Below are 24,792 nucleotides of genomic sequence, written 5' to 3' on the forward strand. Positions count from 1 at the left end.
ATTCTTTTCAAACTGTGTGACACAGCAATCACTTCAAGGCCATTACACGTCCTTGCTCTTGATATGCAACTGTGGAGGTTCCTCCAACTATTTCAGTGTCAATATAATGTTTGTTTCACACAGCATATTTATCCTAGGATGTTTGCTAATGTGGGTGCACACATTTAGTAAACACGCTATGAACAGTATTTCAAGCTCACTAACTGTTTTTCTTTTGCTGAGGTTGAAAGAACTAGCTGGAGGAGCAAATATGGAGTAACACAAGGAAGTGGAGGAAACCAACAAGCAGGTGACACTGGGGGACTTGACTCTGGAGAATCTGTCTGACACTCAAAGCTCCACTGTTTTAAAATACATTTTGGTTTTTGAATGTCTCCCTCCCCTCCTTGTTGTTTGTAGGCTAGCCTATGTGTTTGAATAGCTCTGTGTTCATTGTGAGAGGTCAGTTCTGGTCTGTTGTCCTTGGTTAGATTTGTCTTAGTTGATATCTTCTTTTGGGCCTATTTTTTCTGATTTTTATTCTTTTGTTTATTAGTACATTTTTTTTTTCTACGCCTTTGTCCTTTACCTCACTGCTTGGTTCCTGACATGCACATTAACCAAAAGGATGTTAATGCTAATGGCCAGCAGACCAATATAAATGTATCTTTATTCCTCACTCCAGAGGAAAGCTCGCCTCCAGTCGGAAGTAGCATGTGATCTGTAAAATGGAAATTGAAAATGATGCAATTTGTATAATGAAATGAAAAAGAAAACAGTATAGTTACTCTCAAAACCTTAAGAATTTTTTTTCTAGATTGCATTTTTGTTTTTCTGGATAGTAATACAAAATGTGTTTTTAACAATAACGGAACAAAATCTACTCTATAAGTTAGCAGGAAACAGCCGGCCGAGTTTCAGCCTCATCGTCCTGCATTATATAGTATATAGGGGGTAATGAGGGGCGATTAGCATCTCATGACCGCCGCCAGATCAGGGGTCATAAGGTCGGGAGAATATGAAACATGTTTGACATTCTGTCAGCGCTCATGGGTAAATCCTGCTGTTGAAGCAGAGCTATGAGCCGATTTACCAGAACCTTCTGCACTGCGTATGTTCAAAGTACGGAGTTTGGACATGCAAACTACTTCTTCTTTCCGATTGATGAGTCCGACCAGCGCCATCTCTAGGTGGTGAGTTTGACGTATGGTTTTTGGACATGCAGTGTGAGCAGGTAGATCGCATCAGAGCGTCGGGCCGTACAGTGTAAGAACATACATCCTGAGCTGTGAACATTTAAACCCTGTTATTTTATTGCACAGTTTGAGCTGTAGCTGAGTACAACCATTGAAAAAATTGTACAGTGTATGTCCGACCTTATATAGAATCTCTCATCCATGTTGACCCTTTCCTGGCATGGACTTTAACACGCCCAATATTAGCAAACTTCCTCCTTTGCTCTTATTATAATTACACAGCGAGAGAGAAAGCTTTGTGATTTGAATATCAATGTGCTGTTTTGAGACACTTGTACAAATGACTGAAGCTGTCCTACCAAGCATGACACTCTTTATAAGGTGCATTATCTTTCATTTGCTCAGTGGGGTGAGTGGTCATCTTGTAATCAAAAGGGTCAATCCAAGCTTCCTCCTGTTACATGTCTATGTGCCCTTGGGCAAGGCACTTAACCCCAAATTGCCAACCGATCTGCGTAGTGGTCTTAGAGTGTGATTGAGTGATTGTGGCTCTAGTGTAAAGCGCATTGAGTGGTCAGCATGACTAGAAAATTCAGTCAATTTACCATTAACACTTTTGACTCCTAATTGGATAATTAGGATGTGTGAGGCAAGAAGTCCATATAGACATGACAGCATTATTGTTTGAGAGATCATTCTCATTCCTTGAAAGCAACACATTTATGGGAAGTGGAACTTTCAATTTTTTAAACCTTTTTGCAATTGTCTTAAATTAATTTCCTTATTAAAATCATCTAATTAATAGCTGAAATCCACCTGTGTGTAATTACATTTTAAGATAAACCCAGCTGTCCTGTGAAGGTAGAGAAGTTTATTTTTTTTTTATTTTTTAAAGAACATAAACAGTAAGCACCAAAGAAAACAACTAACAGGCAATTTGAAACATTATCCTGAGCTTTGAATTTGTTCTGGATTGGGGTATACCAGAAAGAAACCAGCACACTGAAACAGGAGATGGATAAAACTAATCAAAGAAGCAGCCGAACCTTTCATCACAACTCTGAGTTGCAAAGATCTACTGCTTAGAAGGGGAAACTTCTGACAAGTCAAATATTGGTTGTGGAAGCAGGTCCTTATGCCCATTGTTTAAATAAAGGTATAACAAGTCAATTTGACATAGAGAGCAAGGCAAATATCTAGAATATGGTGCTCCAGTCTGATAAAAAAGTCTGAACTTTAATCTTCAAGCAAAGTATTGTAAGAAAACAAAGCACGCCCCTTGTTAATAAGCAGCATATCATTATAACGGCTGCATCATGCTGTGGGGATCAGGAATCTGGACATCAACGGTGGACAGAATTGACAGAAAAAAGATCAACCCTGGAAGAAAAAATATTAAAGCCCCAGGGTGTAAGTTTTACTCCCATCTAAATAATCTAATATTACATAATAAAGTGCAAACAATCGAGAAGCTTGCTTTGTTACCTCCCCATTTAGCACAGATTAACTACTACGTGGAACGATGAAGTACATAATTCTAGTTTTAATTGTGGCCAAAAGCTTGTATGTCCTTCCAGTATTTGGTAATAAGCTACTACTAATAGCCATAGCTGACAGCTAGTATGACTTCTGTGGAGAATGACAGTAAGTGATAATTGTTGCATCAAAGGATGTCCTAGCTAGGGTAAAAAAACAAGATGCTACCTTTGCTGGGAAGAAAAAGTACTTGGTGGCTGATAGCAAAACAAACCTCACTGTTGTACTAAGTTATCTTATCTGTCCAAAAGAAAGCCTGGAAACTTGCCTCCATTTTGGCAAAACCCACATGAACTGTCTCCCCTGGTAAAGGCGACGAATCTACCAGGTGGTTTAGAGTAGAGGGTTACGCCCTCCTTTGATATGGTCAGATAGGTTTTTGGTGAGAGTTGGATATCTCCAAGGCTGCAATATCATACTAGCTTATTTGGTCACATAAAATCCCCCTTAGATAGGTTAGTCTGATGTATGGTAGCAAAGTATGGTAGCTTTAAGCTCTTTACACAGATGTTCTCACTTTATGAAAGGCTCTCCTTTGGATAAAAATGTAAAATCATCTGTTGTCCCCTATGCATGCTATCACATACAATTTTTTTTCTTTTTTTTTTTGGCATCAAACTTAAAATGATAAAATTTAAGCTCTAAGAAAAAGAATAAGCACAATCTTTGTTTTGCATGCATCTTGTCCTCAAATACGTCAAAACCCAGGAATGAATTTAATGTAAATGTTTGAAAATAGAAAATAACTTGCAGGCATAAAAAAAGAGAGACATGCTTACAGGATGCAGAGCCAGGACTGCTGGTATTGGACCCCAGTGGCTGTTGCCGTCACACCTTGGATCGTCTCAGACAGCAGATGAACTGCAGGACAGATGTTAAACAGATGTTAGCGTAAGATAACTTCACATTCAGGAGACTCCACCTATCTTTATTTTTGGCACAAATTAATCCCCCCACCCCCCCAAAAAAAACTCAAAAATATTTATGGTAACTTTGTGTTTAGAGATAAAATATACACCTCTGATTTCATTATATGCCAGCTTTATGAAATGAATGTTGTGGACAGAGAGGTAGTGTCTCATCAGAAGGCTATTAATATGGCGTCTACATAGGATGTGTTTAATGAGCTTGCCTTCTGCTTCAAACAGTGACGTCTGGCTGTACTGTTTGGAAATATTAGACCACCACAGGCTAATAAGGATGTCCATCCAACCTTAGGGAACACCAGCATTCATTTAAATCGATAAAAGAAAAACACTTTAATATGCTGGCATATTTGCACAGCATAAATCATTAAACAGAGCAGAGCTGAAAGCAGTGGATCGCTGCCTAAAAAGAGAAATCTCTAGTATGACTTCTGTGCTAAAAATGATGAACCATTAAGTTTTGCGGGATACTCTTCAGCAAGACTGAATATACTGAGAACATCCAGCTTGCTTTGTCTTATGGCATCCTCTTTAGCTAATCAGCAATAGGGAAATGACAGGGTGGAAATGTTTTGTATCATAAGCAGCGGGGATGATCATTTCCATATCATTCTGATTTTCTCTGCCAGTGATTTCTTTCTTTCTGTGCGTCTTTGTCTTCCTCTCCATCAGTCTTCTTTTCTCTCCCTCTGCCATGCCATTTCATCAATAAAGTATCCTCCATTCATGCCAGAAAATGATGGGCGTCACCATGACAACAGTATCACTGTGCTCAAGGAGCAAGAGCGCAGGGGATAATAAAGAGGTGTGCGTGTGTAGCTAAAAATTAAGAAAGTAGACGAAAGGGACAAGAAGGAAAAGAAGCAAGTGTACGGTGTGAAAAGGGAGAAAGAGACGAAATAGAGAAACAAACAGAAAACGAAACATTCAGTAAAGGAGAACAGGAGCGAGTGAACAAGGAGAGAAAAATAATGGAACAAAATCAGACAAGATGAATAGGAGAACCGGAAACATAAGGAGGGCAGAGAAATATATGAATATAGGAGATGGACTGGGATTCCATACAATTAATAGCAGTAAGCCTGACAGTCAAGTAGTAATCAAAACCATCCAATTTCCCATTGACGTCAGGGATGAGCTGAGGGGAGAGCGGGAAATGGAGACAGACAAACGCTAGAAGAAAAGATTAAAAGGAATAGAGAAGAGGGATTGAGGATGAAAAGAATCTAGTAAAGGTTACGGGAAAGTGGAAAAAAAAAAAACAGAATGAGAGCACCGAATGCGCTTACCAAGGTCACTGGATTCTACATACCAACAAACCTTGGGCTAATGCTCCACAACAAAATGATGCAAGCAGACATTAATAAAGTTCGCAGTGATAAAGATGTTTGTAAACTTGTTTCATTATTTATGTGTAAATTCTGCAAATCATGAAGAACACACAGATCAAAAATTAAACCCCAACTATAAAGCTAAATAAAACAATAACTCAAACAACTAAGATTTCCTTTAACGAATTTGTCATCTGTTTGACCTCAGAGACTTACATTAATATAGTCAGTCTCTGTAAGGGATGATTTTGTCGTTTTTGGTTTTATTTCTATTTAAAAAGGTGACAAAAAAAACAAAAAAACAAAAAACAAAAACAAACAAAGCATATCCCTACAACCAGTTCAGAACTATTAATCAGCATGTTGGTCAGGTAAGTCCAGGGAGGGAGTACCAGATAAAATGCTGTTGTTGGAAATAATCAGCACAGTTGTAAACTCTCCAGGAAACCTACCAAAATTACTCCAACATCTTTTACCCAAAACGTCTAAATCCCCAAAAACCTCATGAGTCACAAAGAGATCCCTATTCATGATGCAATGATGGGAAGGAAACTTTGCAAAGAAGGGTTCTATGGGAGAGCTCCACGGGAAAAACACAATCTATGTGAGACACCATTAAGCCTCCAATCTGACAGGTTATGTCTAAGACCACCTCCCCTGTTGAGGTTTTTTTTTCCCCAGGTTAACAAAGATGGCTTCCTTTACCCCTCTCTCAAACCAGAGTGTCTTCCTTGGCCAGAGTATGGATGTTGTTGTCCTCAAACAGGTGTTCTTTAGGCATGAGGTGTAGGTGAACAGCTGAGTAAAAAAATGTCCTATGTTGGGTGGGTTCAGAGGTATTTTAGGTACTTGGCAGAAATAGAAAAAAATATTAAGGAAAACCACAATACAAACCACCAACTGTATAAAAACAGAATACACAAACTAATAAGGTTCAGGTCGGATAAATGCGACCTGGCCGTTCAGACACAGGTTGCATTTGAAAAGATCAGATTCGTATCGGATCCAGGATCATATAGCCAAGTGGCTTGGGTCGGATAGGAAAAAATCGGATCAGTATTGTTCAGACTGCCATGAAAAGATCAGATACAGGTTGCATGTGGGCAAAGAAATTGGATTTGATCACTTCAGGCTGCTGTGTGAACTTAGCCAGAGAGTTTCAGATAAAATCCCATCAAAAACAACTTAGCTGTTTGTTTATATGTATAAACAAACCACTGCACATGGGTGAATTTTTCTAATAACATTTTAAATAAAAAAGCTGATGCTTGAGGAAAGTACAGGGTGTGTGGATTGACTGCTGGTGGGACTGTCTGAGTGACTAATTAAGATTTCTTCAAATCTTGTCATTGAAGTCAAGATTTCCACTTGGTTTCGTCAGTATGTGCCATACAAACACCGCCGTTTCTACACACACAAAAGATCACATATGCTTACACGCAGCATGTCAAATGTGCCAACTTCAATAGAAAATAATGAATAAATGTGAAGAAGGCAAGACTGGATGGCTGGATAGCCCACTTTGATCTCTGGATTCTTGGTGGAAACATTGAGTTTGTTATCCATGCAATTTGGTTGGAGGGTAAAAAAACCAGATTGCTGTTTTCCCAAATCCCATAAGGTAGTAAATTATTTGTGGCCGACAGTGACAAATAAGCAAAAGATGAATTCATAAACATGCTAAATCAGGCCAGTAATTCAAATGTTAATTCTTTTGGTCCGTCTGCCAGTTGAACATCAAAGAAAGGAGAACATCTATAGAGATGTGCAACTACAAAAGAACACAGAGATGATCAGTGTTTCTTTAAAAAAAAAAAAAAACCTGCACACTCACCTAAAGAAACCTTTTCTATTATGATCTAAGGCTTATTACTAAAGGTGAAAAATCCCATGCTACAGAAAAAGATCGACTTCAGCCTCAACCATTGTAAGCTCAGGCAGTAAACACATGCACACACACATGAACACGCACAAAGGAAAACATGATTGGCTTCTTCTGAGTGTGAGAGAAGGTGATTAAACCAGAGGAGTGTTCCCCACAGAAGAAGCAAATGGAACATTGACTGTAATAGCCCATCATAGCCAATCAGAACACACCGCCCAAAGGCTATGATGTCAAATAGTGATGAAATAGCCACTGGGACTGGGTCATTTATTTATCGGTAAGAGGATCATCACATTTAAAGGGTATGAATATAAAATATGTTTTACACTGCAACAACAATCTTCAAAATACTTGATCAGAATCTGAGTCTTATTAGTCCGTAGTTGTGCAGTGGCAAAAAGGATATCAGATTTCTTTTTTTTTGCCAGTTGTTTCTTGCAATGAGGTTTATAATATGTGTCATGTTCTCTGCCTGCAGAACCCCTCATTTGATGCAACAACAGCAGTAATTCTTATGGGGTCTCTGGTAGTGTTCTAGATCTATAATCTAAAATGAACCATTCTCTGCAAAAAGTTAAGGTCGTCTATTTCTGGATGGAGTGTGTAGAAAGCAACTTACACACAAAATTTTAACCAGATTTTGACTAAACAATTCCATACATCCTGTTTCTTTCACTTAATAGTAATGAGCTACTTTGAGACATTTGTGGTTGTAATGTGACAAAACGCAAAGGTTCAATTGGAACCAATTTTGTGTTTCTGTAATAAAAAAAACTGAAAGTTATGGACCATCAATCTGCTTGGTGGACCTGCAACAGATTTAAGGGTCAGGTGAAGAGCCAGATTTGTGACAATGTGAAATTTTCCTGGTGTCTGTGATCATACGATGACTCAATAGGTCAACCCAGTCCTGAGTGTGGAAAAAAAACAACACACACATGGCATACTGATGGTGATTGGTAAAGAAGTGAGCCACTGATTGCAGCCTCACAGGGGCCGATGCTGACATTTTCATCCAATTAACACAGCTTACCGTCATCAAAGAAAACGAAACTTTGAGACTTCTCTGAATGTGCAGCAGGTGGGAGGAAAACCAAGAGGGGAAAAAAAAAGAGTCAGTACAGTCACCAGTAAACAGTTTCTTAGCTTTTTAAAAACACACAAATTATATTCCAACACAAACTAACCAAAACAGACACAAAAAACACGTGTTTTCTGGTTAAAAGGCACACCATCGTATCTCTACTGAACAGAAGCCTAATTTCCTGCCCTCTTTTACTTCATGAATATTAAATATTTTTTATTAAAAAAAAAAAGTCCCTCAATGTGATATTGCTGGTGAGACTGAGATTTATCTGCATGATTATCTAAGAACTAATACAAAAAAATGGATTTTATCATTGATAGTTCTGCATTTGGATCATCCTAGGAAACCCAAATATGTCAAGAAAGTGATCAAAATGAGAGGAAAATGACACATATGGCCTTAGTTTTTCAACTGATGCAGAGCTTCAATAAAAAGCTTTTTATTCAATGATCTGATAACCAGCAGAGAGAGAGAAAAAAGAAAACTACATACATAAGTTGATGTCCTTCTTTAAGTTAAAAAAGCACGAGTTGCTCGATTTTAAAAAAGCAAACTAGAATTTTAAAAAGTGAGAATTCCCTTTAATATTTTAACTAAACTGATTGTACTTTTTACATATTTAACACCAACATCAATTCAACTCAGTTCACTTAGTTCCATATCACAACATATACGAAGGCATTTTAGAAAGATTAATTCAATCCTATCGATTTATGGAGTAAATTTTCGTCCAATATTGTCGCAAGCCACAAAGAGATTTTTAAATAATAACAACAATAATGAAAAAAAAGAAAAAAATAACTACTTTTGTAAGTTAAAAAAAAAAAAAAAAATGTAATCCGAAAATGAAGCTGAACATTTTTTAACTAGAAAAAGTTTTAAGAGAAACCAATATTGCTGCTATGAGATTTTGTTCCTTTTTTCAAAATTTTTCATATTTTTTTTATATATCTTTTATTAATTTAATTGACATTTCTCAAATTTTATATAAGCATATATTATTTAAATTTTCAAAAGAACTTTTTTCCCAAATGTTATTTTAGCAAATTATTTTTTTTACAGTTAATATACTTAAAATGTTTTATTTTTTTACTGCTGTTTTTTTAGATAGAGTTTTAAGAATTGCATTCTTTTCAAATTGAGTTTCACAGATATCTTTTTCTTTACTTCAGCACCATACAAACATTTGCTATTGATGCACAACTTGACCAATAAAAATTTTGCAAAATTCATGCAATAAGAAACAATATGAAATGATAAAATCTGAGAAAACAACAAAGTTACTCTCAGAAATGTTTGATCATCTCATTTTATCCAAGTTATACTGTATCTGGAAAGTGTCTTTTTTTTCTAATTCACAAACGTGTTTTTTTTTTTTTTTTCAAATGTCTACTTACCAAAGGTGTCTTGATAAGTAGACATTTACTAGTAGACATTGTGGTAAATGTACTCCATACAGATGGCTCTACAACAAGGTTTAACATTAGTTCACCATGGTTAATTTTAGCTAGAAAAAAAGATGACATTAAATTTATGAAAAATACAAAGTTGTCAAATTCCACATTATGTGGTGTTAGCAGTTTCAGTTTATCCCTCTACAGAATAAAATATAATTAGCCTTTATTTTTCTATTTGTCCAAAAGGAACTTGAAATAACTGGAAGCAAGACGGATGAGCAGAAAACTGGAAAACAAAAAATATGAACTAGCTTTATATAAATTACAAATATGAAGAAATATGTAAAACTAGCGCAAAAACAAAACAGACATAATTACATTTAATGTTAATTCCTTTTTTAAAGGGATGTTTAAATAAATAAAAACAATTAAACAGCAATGTATATATAACTTATGTGTCAATAACCCCAGAAATTTTCAAAAGATCAAAATTTAAGTAGAATATGTTTTTTTTCCAGCCACCTGGCAGGAAGTAGATAGCAGTAGATGGAGGAGGGGGAACACTGGGATACTCTATGCTACTAAAACTGCTGTTTTTCATGCGTTTTCTCCCTCTTTGACCTATTCTATTACTCTTATGGAGAGGACATTCAGTTAATTGTCACCTATCAATAGGTGGAAATGCTCACTTTTACTTTTAAAATAGTTTTCTTTCATATTCTTTAAGCTTTAGCAAAATCATTTGTTTTAAACAAATTTTTCCATTTTTTTTACATTACCTTTATGTTAATACAATATAGACTTGGGGGTGTTTTCCCCATTATGTTCCTTTTTCATGTACAGCAATTTGAATCGTCTTGCTGCTGCAATGTGCTGTATGAATAAACTTCCCCTACATCTATATTATTGTAATGCACTTTAGACTTGTTCAACCAAAATCACTCACACTGGTTGTACTACTGCTTGACTTAAAAAAAAAAAATCTAATTGACACGTGATTAAAGTCAATTCAGCTAAATTTGTATTTCAGAGGACCATTTTACCCATACATCCCGTAAAAGGTCTCTTCACATAGGAGGACTTATAAAAGACTTCTATTTTTTTTTAAACTAACAGTAAGCGTTTTCTGTTTGAAAATAATAGCCTTCATTACTTTTTGACATTTACAAGCAAATATGTACATAAATAACTTAATTGATAGAAATAATGATCCTCCTGAATTACAAGACTATCCTAAAACAATTATGATCTGAAGCAATAGTAGGCATGAGGAGCTGCATTTCCTTGAGGCAGATGGTGAACCTGTGGTTACACTGAGACAGAATACATATGTTTTTTGTGTGTGAGTACACCACTAATGTAATTATGCAAGTTTATCTTCTGTGTAAAGACAAATGTTTGAAATCTATTCACAGAAAAACATAGCTGTGGAGGATGGAGCTCACTTTCAGTCAGAAAAAAGAAAAAGCCACGAGACATGTTTTTCTGTAAGGATGGAATTAGAATTCCCTCACATGGATATAAAGTCGGAGCTCACAGATGGACCAATAGATTTGCATGTTCTGAAATCCATACCAACAACTTGTATGCAAAACATTATCCAAATCCAAACAAATTCCCCCCCCATAAATATTTGGTTTAAGAACTTCTGCAATGCGGCGGAGACATGTGAGGATTATCCAGAGCCAATCAGCAGTTTGTTTTTAGTTTATTCACAGCTCAGTCTGCTGGAACCTCTGATGGATTTTCATTCAATAATGAGAACAGCTTCCTTTAAAACGTCTTATAAAAATGGCCTTTTTACAAGTCTAGCTGTGCTTCTGCACAAAAAGAAAAAGAAGAAATGCCCACCAACAGCTAGTAAAATATATGCTGCATGGACCTGATCGGCAAAGGAACTGTGCAAGCCTCTGGTATTTAAAGACTGTTGTTTGTATCACACGTATCCCCAACTGAAAATTATTTTTGCTGGCTTTATTTCTATCACCTCACCTAGTTATTTACAAAATTCTCTGTCTGGATTTATATTACTTATAAATTAGTATGGCAAAACCCTTACAATTAATCACACTGTGAACTCAGGCCTTAATTAGTTCCTGTATGCTGCAGTAATTTCAAATTAGGACAAAGACTATAGAAAAATATCTCTAAGAGGTTACTAACAGGAAGTATATATATTTAAGTGTTTTTGAAATTTTACATCCGTTAAGTATTATTCCTCAATGGGACTTAAGGTTTCCACTCAAACTCGGGTCAGTTACCCCCTTAAGGCATTTCAAAGTAGATATAGTTACCTTTTAAAAATAACTATATTTACTTTAACAGATTGATATGTGGAACTGATTTGAATTCTACATTTTCAATCTGGGAAGGCTGCAGATCCATCAGTCTGTGAAAATTCCTACTCTGAATAAGGACTTTGTAGAAATAGCGGAGTAAAGAAATTTTACATCTTGACATTTGCATCCAGTTGGCTCTATATCACACATTCATAATATTTGGCCAATAAAGAGCTTATCAACGTTAGACTAAAACTAGACTAAAATGGGCTTTTTGAAAATTTAAACAGCTATTTCAATCAATTCAGTTTATTTATATAGCACCAATTAAAAACATGGGCCATCTTATTGAACTGAACAAAGGTAATTAAATCAAATCATAAAGAAAGGCAAAAATTATTGCATCTAAGAAAACCCAACTGATTATATTGAATCATTGACTTTGCAGAATGTGCCCCTCCTGGATTAGGATGTAGTTACAACAAAAAAGGCGGCTATTTCTCCCCTTTACATTATATTATCCACACAATATCTTGTGCACTCATGGACAACTGTTTTACAAGGGAGAATTGTAAACACCCTACTCCACTGTAGTCACACCAACTATTAAACGCTTAGGTTTCTGAAGTGGAAGACTCTTCATGACGTGTAAGGAGGTACATTATTGTGCAATTCTTCTTATTTGATTAGGAATATGTATTAAAAATGGGCTATGAGCTATACTAGGTCATAAGATAGGAAAAATAAGAGAGAAGAAAAATTATCCAACTTAGCTGACCAGCTGTACAGTCACAGTTTGCAAAAACAAAAACAAAAAAACATATGATTCGAAAAAAGCAGTGCATGCTTATAAACTCAGGCTCAAAATCCCTAACTTAACTTTTAGCAATAAAGTTCAAAGCTAGACTTGTTTCAGAAATATCATCAGAATTTAACGCCACTTTAAATTAGTTGTCTGCCCAGGCACGGGTTAAAAGTATTAAAGAAAGGAAAAAACAAACTGCTCGGCTTTGTGTTGTCATCTTTGGAGACAGACAACTGCAGGCTCTAGGTCTCAGACAGAGGCCGAGCTAAATTCCAGAAAAAGCAACCTATTCTAGTTGTTGGGATCCAACAGATAAGACAAACCTAACGACCTAAAGTTAACAAGAAGGCACCCTCTGTAGAGAGATTATTTGTGTAAGTGAACTGCAGGCTGTTCCTTAAAGAGGGCAGAAGCACTTCATAATGACTGAGGTCAGAACATCAGGACAGTAATAAATTAGATGGATGATCAATTATCTTTTTTGGCAAAGGTACAATGATTTTTAAAAACTTTATACATTTGTGGAGCAAACTTTTGAATTCAACATGATTAAAGCTTCCAACCATGATCACAGGGGCCTCTGGATTAGCTTAGGAAAAATGGGCTGCTATTATGATAATAGTGTTGAGTTTTCCGACCATGTTAAACAGTTGACACTTGAATAACATATTTTAAATTGAGGAAGAAGGTAGTTTTGCTCAGGTTGTGAATATAAATTGCCAAATCTCAGCCTTTGATCTGCCAGTTTTGAAGTCTCGAGTTTTTCACAAATTCTAGAAGGTCATATGGGATTAATAGTCAGAGGTAAAAAAAAAACAACTAACAGAATTACATAGAGAACACATAAAGAGCTGAAGACCAATTTTTGATCGTTTGGTCTAATGCTGGTCCTAGTTAAGCACACAGATCCAAGTGCAAGGCTCCAAGCAGTTTAAGTTGGCTAATAAGCTATACGGCCATCAACAGCAACAACTACTCTTTCAATAAAATTCAGAAACTCCCAATTTCACCAAATGTGTTGCAGTTTCCCATTTAAAATATGAGCATACTGACATGTGTTTGCCCAGGGACTGTGCATTTTCTTGAGAAGTTTGTTTTAGGGACATATATCACAACCTTTGCATGGAGTGAGTTCAGTTTAGTGAGTTCAGGTATAGAAGTTTTTATAAGTGAGACACTAGATGATACTGGAACTTGCAATACTTTAGAGCCGATTGTGGTGGAGGTGTTTCTGGTCCAGTGCTAAAAGTTCAATTTTCCTGATTTCATCTGTGGAAGAGAAGTTGAGCTTTTTTCTCTGATACCTCTTGGCTCTTCTGATGGCTCTCTTCAGTACATATTGGAGTTTTTTGGTACTCTGTCTGACAATCAGATCCAAATCCAGGACAGGAAGCATACATGTACAATGTTTTGTGCTTGATTATCCATCCAGGGTTTCTTATAAAATTTTATTATACAAGTTAGTTTTCTATTCTAATAGAAGAGTTTACCAAAATCGCTGCAGCTATAAACACATCAAAGTTCACTTAAGAATAGAGTTCTGTCTATGGAGTCCAGAATTTAACTTCTTTAGTTTTGAGGTTTGTTTAAGTTTATCATTCCATCTCTTTCTGACAATTAAGATGGCATCATATTTCTCTGCTTTGTAATCCGTCTCAATGTTCGTCCATTTAATTTTTAATTTTAATTTTGGCTGACCAGCTCAGGCTTTTAGCCTATACATGCAGACATGCCCTCCTGTCTTGCTTGAGTTGGCATCTCTTGAGCGCTCTTATGGAGTCAGCCTCTTTGCTCAAGCTTGGTCCCTCTGGAGGTAATGGCTGTAGTAACACATGTGTGCTCTGTTCGAAAACCTAGGACGCATCCTTAGAAGACCGGATTCGAAGGCCGATTACGTCATAGCGCGGCGCCGAGGTCTGGTCGGATTCCAAGAGTCCTCGTTATGCGGCCTTAAAATGCTTCCCTCTTTTTGCCCGATTTGAAGGACGGGTCTGATGTATCCTCGGTATTCTTGGATATCCCAGGATTCATTGCGAGACCAAGCAAGCTGTGATCAGAGGAAAGGTTAATTGGTGCCGAACAGTGGTGAAAATTGGAAGTTCAGTTTAATATAATCCAGTCTGTGAATAGTTCCGTCTGAGATTAATGAAAAATAGTTGTTTTAATGGTTATTGAGTCAGATATGTGGCGGTAATGTTTGATTTATCTAAAGGTTTTAATCTGTTACTGTGTAAATGAGTTTGGCTGGAATTTACCGTATTTTCACGACCATAAGGCGCACCGGACTAAAAGGCGCACTCTCAGTTATGTGTCCCATTTCTGTATTTAACACACACATAAGGCGCACCGGACTATAGGGCGCGTTTTTTATATACAGGTACATGTCCTCTACTACCTTTAAATACCTCTACTGCGTATTTAAAAATACAGCGGGGGGGGAGCAAAACTGAGTATGATTGTGCTTTATTAATGTATTTATTACAAAGTATTAATCAAAGTCATCATCCTCTGTTTCTGAATTAAACAGCTGCGCTAAATCAGACATGCCAGTTTCCCCATCTGCGCTGTCAGAGTCACTTTCCGTGCAGCGCAGCTCCTCAGAAATAATGCCGGCTTTTGCAAAAGCTTGAACAACAGAGCCAGCAGACACGTAGTAGTCCAAGCATCTACAATCCATCCGCAAACGGTGGCGTAACTTGCCCGGCGCTGCCTTCCCATTATCCTGAAACTGTGGTCTCCGTCTGTCATCCATCGCTCCCACGCCGCTCGCAGCCTTACTTTGAACGGCCGCTTCAAACCGATGTCGAGCAGTGGAAGTTCCTTTGTCAGACCCCCGGGATAACGGCGAGCACAGCGTTCATTTGATTCACCTTTTTTTCACATCGGCTGTGAGATGGGCACGCAGCGATGGTGATGCGTGGAAAAAACCACCTAGTCTTCTCAGATACACCTGCCTCAGCCACGCATCCACCCAGCCTTTTTCATCTAATATCATATGTCATCAGAGCGCTGTCTGTCTCGCTGTCAGCTCCCAGATCTGCTTCTCTGATTGGTTGATGCGGCGCGTCCAGCAGCAAAACTTCAATTTTTCCATCTTGAGCAGCAGCAGCGCGTTGGCGGCGCTTCAGATGCTTAAACGCTCCCGACGTGCTGCACCAAAACGCGTTGCAGGACCTTTTGCTGCACCTATACGCGCGTCAACCATTGACTTTGCATGTAAACTCGCTGCTTCTGCTGCACCTGCTGGGTCCGGTTCACACCGATGTTGAGCGGTTGAACAGCGAGCACAGGGTTAATTTGTTTCCCCATGTTTTTCACATCAGCTGTGAGATGGGCACGCATGGGGTTACATATTAACAGCGATGGTGAGGGGTGGAAAAAAAAAACACCTGGTCTCCTTACATTCAGCCACTCTTTCATCATCTCCTCAATGAGGTGGTCTCAAAAGTCGCAGTTACAACACACATAGGGCGCACCGCACCATAGGGCGCACCGCACATTTTGAGGGAAAAAAAAGACGTTTAAGTGCACCTTATAGTCGTGAAAATACGGTAAGGACAGATTCTAATTTATCTGCAGGGTGGGGACTATAAATCTGATAGGATTTTTATCTTTATATTGCTGTTTTGCACAATATGCTTAACTACGTATTTTTTGTTGTTGAATATTAGCGATTTTGCAGATAGATTTTTTATAAATACATTGTTTAGATTTACTTATATCTTTCTACCCCTTTTATAGAATAGAATAGAAAATCCCTTTATTGTCCCACAATGGGCAAATTTACAGCAGCAGAAAGATTATTGAAAATGGTCACACAAATGTGGACCTTAGAAAAATGTATAAGAATAACATAATAGGGAAGAGTTAAAATATAAACAATAAAATCCTGTAAAGTGTTTTAACAATATAAAACTGGAGAATAAATAACCAATATGCAGCTATGGACATTTTTACAGTAATGGATATTTGAAAATAGCAGCAACATCAGAGATGTGCAGAATGACAGCAGCAGGTTATTTAACTGACTAAGGTTTCTATCATTACATTTGATTTGATTTGTTCCTGCTCCCGGTAGTTGGAACCTTTATTCCACTCTGGATTCTTGTGAGTGTAGTCTTTGTTCACTTCACAATAAAAAAGAAATAAATAAACAGTTTTGAAAACTTCTGGATTCATTCTTTTCCTGCTTTGTGTGTCAACGTTTACGGTTGCTAAGCAACAGAGCATACGCCGGTAAAACCAGCCGAAGGGTAGACCTGGTCGAATTCACAGACTAAACTCTTCCGGTCTCCGTATTTTCAAGGACTTCGAAGGATCCAGTCTAGGTGGACTGCGTCCTTGGAGGACACGTCCTAGGTTTTCGAACAGAGCCGTGGTCTGGTGTAGCGCCGTGCGAATGAGAGCCATTAAAATTAGCGTCTGTACAACATGGCAATATTCAGCAAGGTCTGTCCAATTTTAACAGTACATGACATCTGCACACTGTTAAAGAGCAGAGAAGAAATAAGAAAAACTCAAAACTCATGAGCAGACTGAAAAACTTTCCAGCCAATGTGGGAAGCCGTTTCATAAAGAAAGTTATTTGGAATTTGTTAAATGGTTAAAAGTAAGTGAGCTTAAGCAGGCACTTGCCTAAAATAGCTCTATTCATTGAAACGAAAGTCTGGATTCACAATTCTACAAAAATGAATTTGAAGGGACAAACAAAAGCCTAGAAATAAAACCCGATTGGCAGAGATTTATAAATCAACCAGTTTATATAACTTTAGAGATCTATTAAAAAAAATATAACAATTTGATTCATACAACTGAAACATTTATAAATAATAAAAGAAATCCCCATAAAGGATTATTAATTTTACATCTTTGTCTTTTGGAAATCGCATTATATTTTTCTTGCTGAGATGCTCACAGTACACCTTTACTCAAACCTTTGCCCTCTAGTATAAAGCCTTCCAACTGACTCACTAATTTATGCAAAGGATATTTATAGCAAGGATGCAGGATAGGACAGGTTAACATTCAAATCAGTGGGTTTAAATTCTAATAGCTAGATTTTTTTCTTTCAGTGCACATTTTTTCTTTCAGCTCCTTCACAGTCCAAACAACACAAATCCATTATAGCTAGTTTTATGTGTACTTTATTTACCAATTTGTCTGTAGGATTAAAAAAAAAAAATTCTTTGAAGTTACTTAAAATGAAGTGCTGTAAACTTGCACTATATAAATAAACTGAGTTAATTTATTAAGGAAAGAAACACCAATATGAAAATAATGAAATTTTGTTAAACATATTTAATCCAAAGTGTAAATGCTAAAGTATTCTAATCCCATACCTCTGTCAGATTTTCACAAATTACATCCACAAACACCTAAGTATTTTTACTCTTATTTGGAAGACCAAGAGAAAAGTAAATAACTATGTAGCAATTTATGCCCAAATAGTTTCGCAAATATTTTAGATGATGGTAAGTACACAAGGTACATAAGTTTTATAAGCCTAAAACCATATTACTATAAAATAAAACAGAAAATTTTACATTTTTTAGTATGCATTTTGGAAATTATTTTTAGGTTTCATAATTAACTAAAAAGATTATTTTTTTGCTTTATAATTTTATAATGCAAAAAAAAAAAAGAAAAAAAAAAGACAAAGATAACGTGCACCAAAGTGGTGAAGAGGGCAAGCAAGATAGATCGAAAGTGACATTTCAAATAAAATCAGAGTGCAGTAATCACAGGCACGGCACAGTCATCAGTGCGTGTACCACAGAAAACTGAAGATACTTACAAACTGCAAGAGGAAAATATAATTATACTATACATCATTAATCACCACATTGCCTATTAGTCATTCAGTAGCAATAACACTACAACATGCTCTGTATTATTCAGTCTCTAAATCATTTATTGGTTTAAATATTACATTTTCAAAGATGTTATTTTTTCAAACATATAAAATTGAAATTGTTATCCATGCATTGCATCATAAGCAATGCTGAGCATTATTCTTCAGCACAATGCGTGTTTCTTAAAGTTGAATCTGAACACAAAAGTGAAGCCAAAAGCACTGGCCTCCAAAAAATTAACTCATCTCTACATGTTGGAGCAGGACTAATTATCTCTCTGGGCTTTCATCTTTTTCATTTATGTAATTCTCCTTTTTGCCAGGGAACGTTATAATCTTTCCCTGTTCGCTTTATCTCACAGCTGTACAGTTTTACTCCCCAAATGAGCTGGTCTGCTCGCCAGCTGTAATACCCCACTGTGGCAAAGTGAGCAGAGATACTGCAGAAATTAATACCTCAGAGATATGTCTTGTTGATAACATACTTGGGTGTGATATAAACTAATTCCCACAGGAACGGTCTTTGTTCTTTCCAGAGAATGTCCCCTCATCACCCTGAAAATGATGAGATTATTTGACAGTCGAACTCAGGAATCTTTCCAGATATCTGGAAGGGAATTAACTCCAAACACGACATTAATGAGCAGGATTGCTAAAACGTGAATCAGCTTCTTTATTAAATAATTAGTATACCCAATCTTAATTAAAGATATCTGAAATCCCCCGACTCATTGGAAGAAGAGTGTTGTGATGCATAATAAAAAGGTATTCACTATATTATCTTTTTGCTGAATTTACTATGTAAAAACTTATTTGAATTTAACTGCCTTTGCTAATGCATCTGCCCAGCATGAAAACTCATTTGGCAGATGATTTTAACATTACATTTTTTTCCATTGGAGTAAAAAAATGTATTATGATTATCTAGTAAGGATGTTTGACTATCAATTACTGCAGTGCTGTGAAAAACATACAGGACTTGAGAACATAATGAGAACATAATGTCATGTATGTCTTTACCCAAAACAGATTTCCCTTTTTGCCTTTTATTTAAAAAGTGTCACATATTTAAACTATTTAGATCACACAAAGATAGCTTTTGTCAATACAAAAAACATATACAAATATTTCTCCAATCTGACATAAAAAGTCACAGGGTAACACTTTTTGTTTGGTTTTAATGGTTAAAGACGGACATGTAGACCAGGTATGTCTCGGTGCCTGATTTTGTAAATATAACTCAATAGACAACATATGAAACTTTTTTTTATTCGATTCTTGTTGTTATCTCATATTTACATGTGATATTAGATGTTTGATTTGTCAAGACAAAAGTTTAAACCTTACTAAAACAAGTTTCAAAGTAAAGATTTTGAAAAATACATATCTCAAATTTACAAATTCCTATTGCGAACCATCGATGAAGCGTTACATTTCTTACAAGATGTTGGTGGTAATACACCTGAAGAATGTGCAACAACTGCTGTTACATGATAAAAGGAAGAACACTTTGCAGTGTTTGCAGTAAAGGTGACTTATTACTGTGCTAGAATCCCAACCTTTGCCTTGCTTTGCCTCCTAAGATTGCCCTCTACTCAATACATATAACATGTAAATAATTCGCTCCAGGTGTCGCATTTGGTGTGAAAGCACCTTCACAGATGAAGCATTGAATGTTACATGTATGAGATGACAGAAAAAGAGCAAATACAAACCTTGGTTGTCTTTTAGACACCTATGAAAACATTTTATTGTCAATTATCCTACTCTAAAGACACTAATTCAATTCAAACTGAATGGAAAAAATCCAAAAACCAAAAAACTTCTTCGCAACTCTAAACAAATTCAAGAAAAGATGAGATGGAAAATCATTAACATAAGCCTGGAAGGAGTTACAAAGGTATTTCTAAGGGTTTGGTTCTGTAGAGAACTGCATGAGGAGAAGACGACAGACGACTCATTGAAGTAAGAAAGAAAACAGCTAAAATTCTGAAGTCATTACTCGCTTCTGTAAAGGTCAATATCAAGGACTCAACAATAAGAGACCAGATAATTGGTTTTCATAGAAGAGTTTGAAGGCTCAAGCAATGCTAACCCAAAAAAAGAGTATAAAGTTCCCTCCCTCATTTTCCAAAACACATTTTGAAGACCATAAAACTTGGACAATTTTTTTTATGTTGACAGGAAAGTCACACACAATGATGGCTTTGTAACTATGTGAAGGGATGGCTGTAAATGGTGGAACCATGAAATCTCCTTTCTATCAGAAAACCCTTAAAGGCTATTTCAAATAATAATTTTCCCAACTAAATATTAATCCAACTTGGGTTTAGTAGCAGGAAAATGACTCCAAACACCACAGCAGGTAACCTCTAACTGGCTTAATAAAAAAATGAAAGGTTCTGAAGTGATCAAGTAATAATTTAAATTGTTTAATTTGATCCTTATTTCTAATACATATAATACTGTGAGGAGTGTTGACCTAGTGTTGACCCAGAGCAGTGCGCTTGAGCTATAAGAAGGTTGCAAGTACCCGGTTAGATCCCCACAGCCTCCACTCTGAGTTCCTGAAAAAAACCCTTAACCCCACACTGCTCCCTAGGCGCCACATAATGGCAGCCCACTGCCCCCCAAGGGGATGGGTTAGATGCAGAGGTGAATTTCTCCATTGTGGGACAATAAAGGGATTTACATACATATTTCTCCTTATTGAGAAACTAGTTACCTAGATGTACCAGCACAGCTCTACTATATAAAAAGACACATGGACCTGGTACCCTAATGGCCTGATTGACTATCAAATCAGGATTGCATTTGGCATCAGAGTAGATACAGTATGTTGCATTAATAAAAGATCAAATGTTTTTCATCAACCTTCATTTTGGATTAATTGTATAGGGGCATGAGTTTGAATGTGTGTGCATAGAATATGTGTATGGAAAAGGTATGTGATCCTTGTCAACTGCAATGGTTTATGTAACAGCCTTACCTTCCAGAGGCCACAGCACCTTCAGGCACATAAAAACGGCAAAACGCCACAGAGCAGCCATTCCCTCTATAAGCCTGTTCATGGCCCCAGGCTCATTGCTGTTTCCCTAAGGTCATGCCAGCCAACAGTGCCAACAGTAGCTGCAGAGCCTGTGGGAGGGTCGAAGATGCAGAAGCAGCCTTTCTAAAATCCCCTGCCTGGAACCAACTCTCTCACTAACCAAAGCCCCACAGCTAACCCTCCCCAGAGTTCCTCTGCAGCATTGGAGAGGAACCCCTGCAAGGGAGAGACTCTTCTGCAGGAATAAATCAGAGAACTGGGGGCAAATGGGGCAGAGATATGACCTTAAACACACCATTTATCCTGAAACTCTTATGTGAGTCTGATTTAAATGAATTCTGCAAAGCAGACTGGACCAAAAAGCCTCCATAGAGATCTAAAAGACTCATTAGCAGTTATCACAATACTTAACGCCAACTATTGGCACGTGTTGTAGAGCAACTAAATATTAGGTTTTGGGGGTATTTACTTTTTCACATAGCGCTTGGATGGTTTTGACAGAATCTGTTGCTTTATTAAATGAAATGAATATTCGTAAACTCCTTTTGGCCTTCAGCCAGGTTAGCACTGTGCTTTTATAGCCTTTTGAGTAATGTGAAACGGTAAAGGCCAATTTATACTTCTGACGCATAGCCTCTGCAACCAATTAAATCTTTGCATGAGCATGCCCCCCACGCAGAGGCTCTGCAACCGTCGTCATGCACCTCAAAAAAATCCGTACTACAGGTCGGACAGCCGCAAACCCGCACAGACCACAAGCGGAAGTGTGCAGACAGAAAGCAGCTGTGATTGGTCCTTGGCATGCCTTTCCGGCTGTCTGTGTGGTCGTCCTTCTCGATTTGGTGCCGGGGCGCGCCATTTTTAAAAACCGAGGCGTAATAACAACAATGATAACCACGACGAAAGGTTGATCGAGAAGTTTCGGAAGTACAACCACTTGTACGATGCCTCACATGTTGCTTTGAAAAATAAACACTCCCGCCGGCGCCACCTATGAAGTTTTCACAACAGGCTCCCCCTAGCGCTTTGGCGGGAAACTGTTGTGCGTCCCTAGAACTTCCAGACTGACATTGCAGAAGCATACCAGCAAAACTGGTTCACGACCAGACGCAAGCGACATTTGATACGTGCGGTTGAAGAAGTATAATTCGCCCTTAAGGTGTGACAAAAAAGCTAAAAGAGAGGAAATCTGCGATGGGGTAAAATCTTTATATCCGCACCATATATCTATATCTGAGGTAATATTCAACAAAAACACTTGTTATTCTTTTTCCCCTCACTTAGGTAACGTTACATACAATTGGTTTGGTAAAAAAAAAACTATTAATCATATTGACCATAACTAAGGTTATAATCAATATCTAAACAGAAACATAACAATAACATCTTAAACAGTTAATTAAATGAATAAAATCCTGATTTAATTAAATGTGTGTACAAATGTTTCTTTTTCAAAGTAATCAGAAGAAATGTGGGAAAATCTAACAGATTCTTAAAATTACCTTAATCATACTAATTAGTTTCCATACTGTAGGTAAATAGTTTAAGCACTACCTCCTTCTCCAGTCTTCCAACTGTCAAAGAAGATGTATTTTTTTCTATCAGTCTGAGTGTGCTGGGCAGATGGCCTTGAGCTTTACTAAGCTGTAGGCTGGAACCTTTGTGCACATAAACTTGCTTTCTTTGTAGCCGAGAACTGTAAACAGTCTGAGTCATTTTCAGGATTATTTAGTAGCTTTAATTATTCAGAATCAGTCACTGTTATTTGGAAAATGTTTGGACTGAAAAGCTATTAGTTAATGATTAGTATACGCATAATGTTGATTGTATTATCAGTTTATATTTGAATGTCTTCTGGAGGAGCTAAGTAACCTCAAACAAATTAGAAATGGTACTTTTAAAATGTGCTACATAGAAATGGCTTTACTCAATGTGATATTTGTTTTACTTGGAAGCAATTGTCAGATTTATTAGGCTACTTCATTATATATTCTAAAACTCTGCAATTACAAATGACATTTTTATTTGCTGATGACAGAACTGCACCTGTAGCTCAGCTTCAGAGTGTAGATGCCCTCCACTAAGCCACCTTCACCTCAGGGAGCAACTGTCCCGCCATCCAATGGGAAACAATCACATACAACATTCCAACAAACATGAATGGACGACTGACCACCAAATACGTTTACTGGCTTATTTTTTTCACTTTTAGTTCAGATTTGGTTATTTTGCTAATGTAATGTCATTTTTAATTGACAGTTTAACTTGTTTATCTTCTGCTCCAGAGTCTTCCTTTGCCATATTGAAGCTCAACTTTAAAACGGATACAGTCCAACAAACTGCAAATTCTAGTTACCTCTTTCTTTTATTAATGTCTTGATGCTGAATGTAAATATATAGAGAATGCATATATATAGAGTATATATATAGTTTATATATATATATATTTGTTCCTCTTTTTTTGTAAATAACATGTTTTTTTAAAAATGGAAATCTGTAAAAAAAAAAAAAAAAAAAAAAAAAAAAAAAGCAATCCAGTAAAAAGTCTATTTTGATATATTGAAATGAAAACATATTTATATATTTCAAAAATGGCAGATTTTTGCATATTTTTTAATGTATTTTTCCTATTATGTTTTACAAATTGCATTCTTTTCAATTAACTTTCTTTGGGGATGGTCTTTCCTCTAAAGTGTGGAGGGATGGCACATTTCAACTGGTCTGCATGGACGTGAGCAATAAACATTTTTATTGGCCAATGTTTGCATCGAGAGCGAACATTGGTATTGGGCTTAGAGTAAATTATTTGAAAAGAAGGAGATTCGTAAATATCAATCTAAAAAAGAGAAATGTGAAAAAAAAATAATCTAATCAATCAAATCTAACCCTAACCCTAGAAAATATAAAATTTGTTAAAATAATTGATCAAATAAAGTTTGAAAGGCTAACATAAAAAAAACAGAAAAAACTAATAAAACAGTAAAGTTACTCAAAACCTTTGATAAAGAAGCTTTCCAAAGTTTAATTTCTGAATTGCATGTTTGTTCTTCAAATGTCCATTTACAAAACATGTTTGCCTGCATTAATAACGAATCAAAATTCCCTCCATATATGTAGATAACAACCTCCTAAACCTGTAAGTCCTAACCGTACAGCCAATCAATGTAACAACCCCTTTAGGCCAAGGCTGCTGACCCAAAAACAGGCTCCTTGTGGGGTATTCTGAGAGAGAACAGCCAAGCAGCAGCTGCCAGCACAGCCTCAGAGTATCATTTAAAAAGCTACGTGAGTGATCGATGACAGAAGTCAATTATCACCTTGTGAATCTGTCAGAGCCTGCGCTGCAGGGTAAGCATCACACACAAGCCACCTCTAACTAACTATCACAGCTGTGGACACCAGAGCAGCCGGACCGGAAAACTCTTGTAAAACATTACATTTCAGAAAGCCCACGGACATCCTCGTGCTCAT

General features: G+C 36.7%; 1 protein-coding gene across 5 annotated transcripts in view; it reads right to left on the reverse strand.

Moving 5' to 3' along the window:
* The window catches only part of slc4a11 (solute carrier family 4 member 11), a 212,185-nt gene that overhangs the window by 75,815 nt on the left and 111,578 nt on the right, over positions 1 to 24,792 (reverse strand). For 4 of the 5 annotated variants that reach the window (XM_038304653.1, XM_038304658.1, XM_038304655.1 and 1 more), the window contains 2 exons: positions 7,887 to 7,919; positions 3,491 to 3,572 (listed from right to left, as the gene is read on the reverse strand). In XM_038304653.1, coding sequence (XP_038160581.1) covers positions 3,491 to 3,572; positions 7,887 to 7,919 — 115 coding nt within the window. The remainder of the gene's footprint in view (positions 1 to 3,490; positions 3,573 to 7,886; positions 7,920 to 24,792) is intronic. The other variant, XM_038304656.1, reaches the window with a different exon arrangement.

This window comes from Cyprinodon tularosa, unplaced genomic scaffold (assembly GCF_016077235.1).
Source record: "Cyprinodon tularosa strain WSP-4 unplaced genomic scaffold, ASM1607723v1 ctg54, whole genome shotgun sequence".
NCBI classification, from domain to species: domain Eukaryota; kingdom Metazoa; phylum Chordata; class Actinopteri; order Cyprinodontiformes; family Cyprinodontidae; genus Cyprinodon; species Cyprinodon tularosa.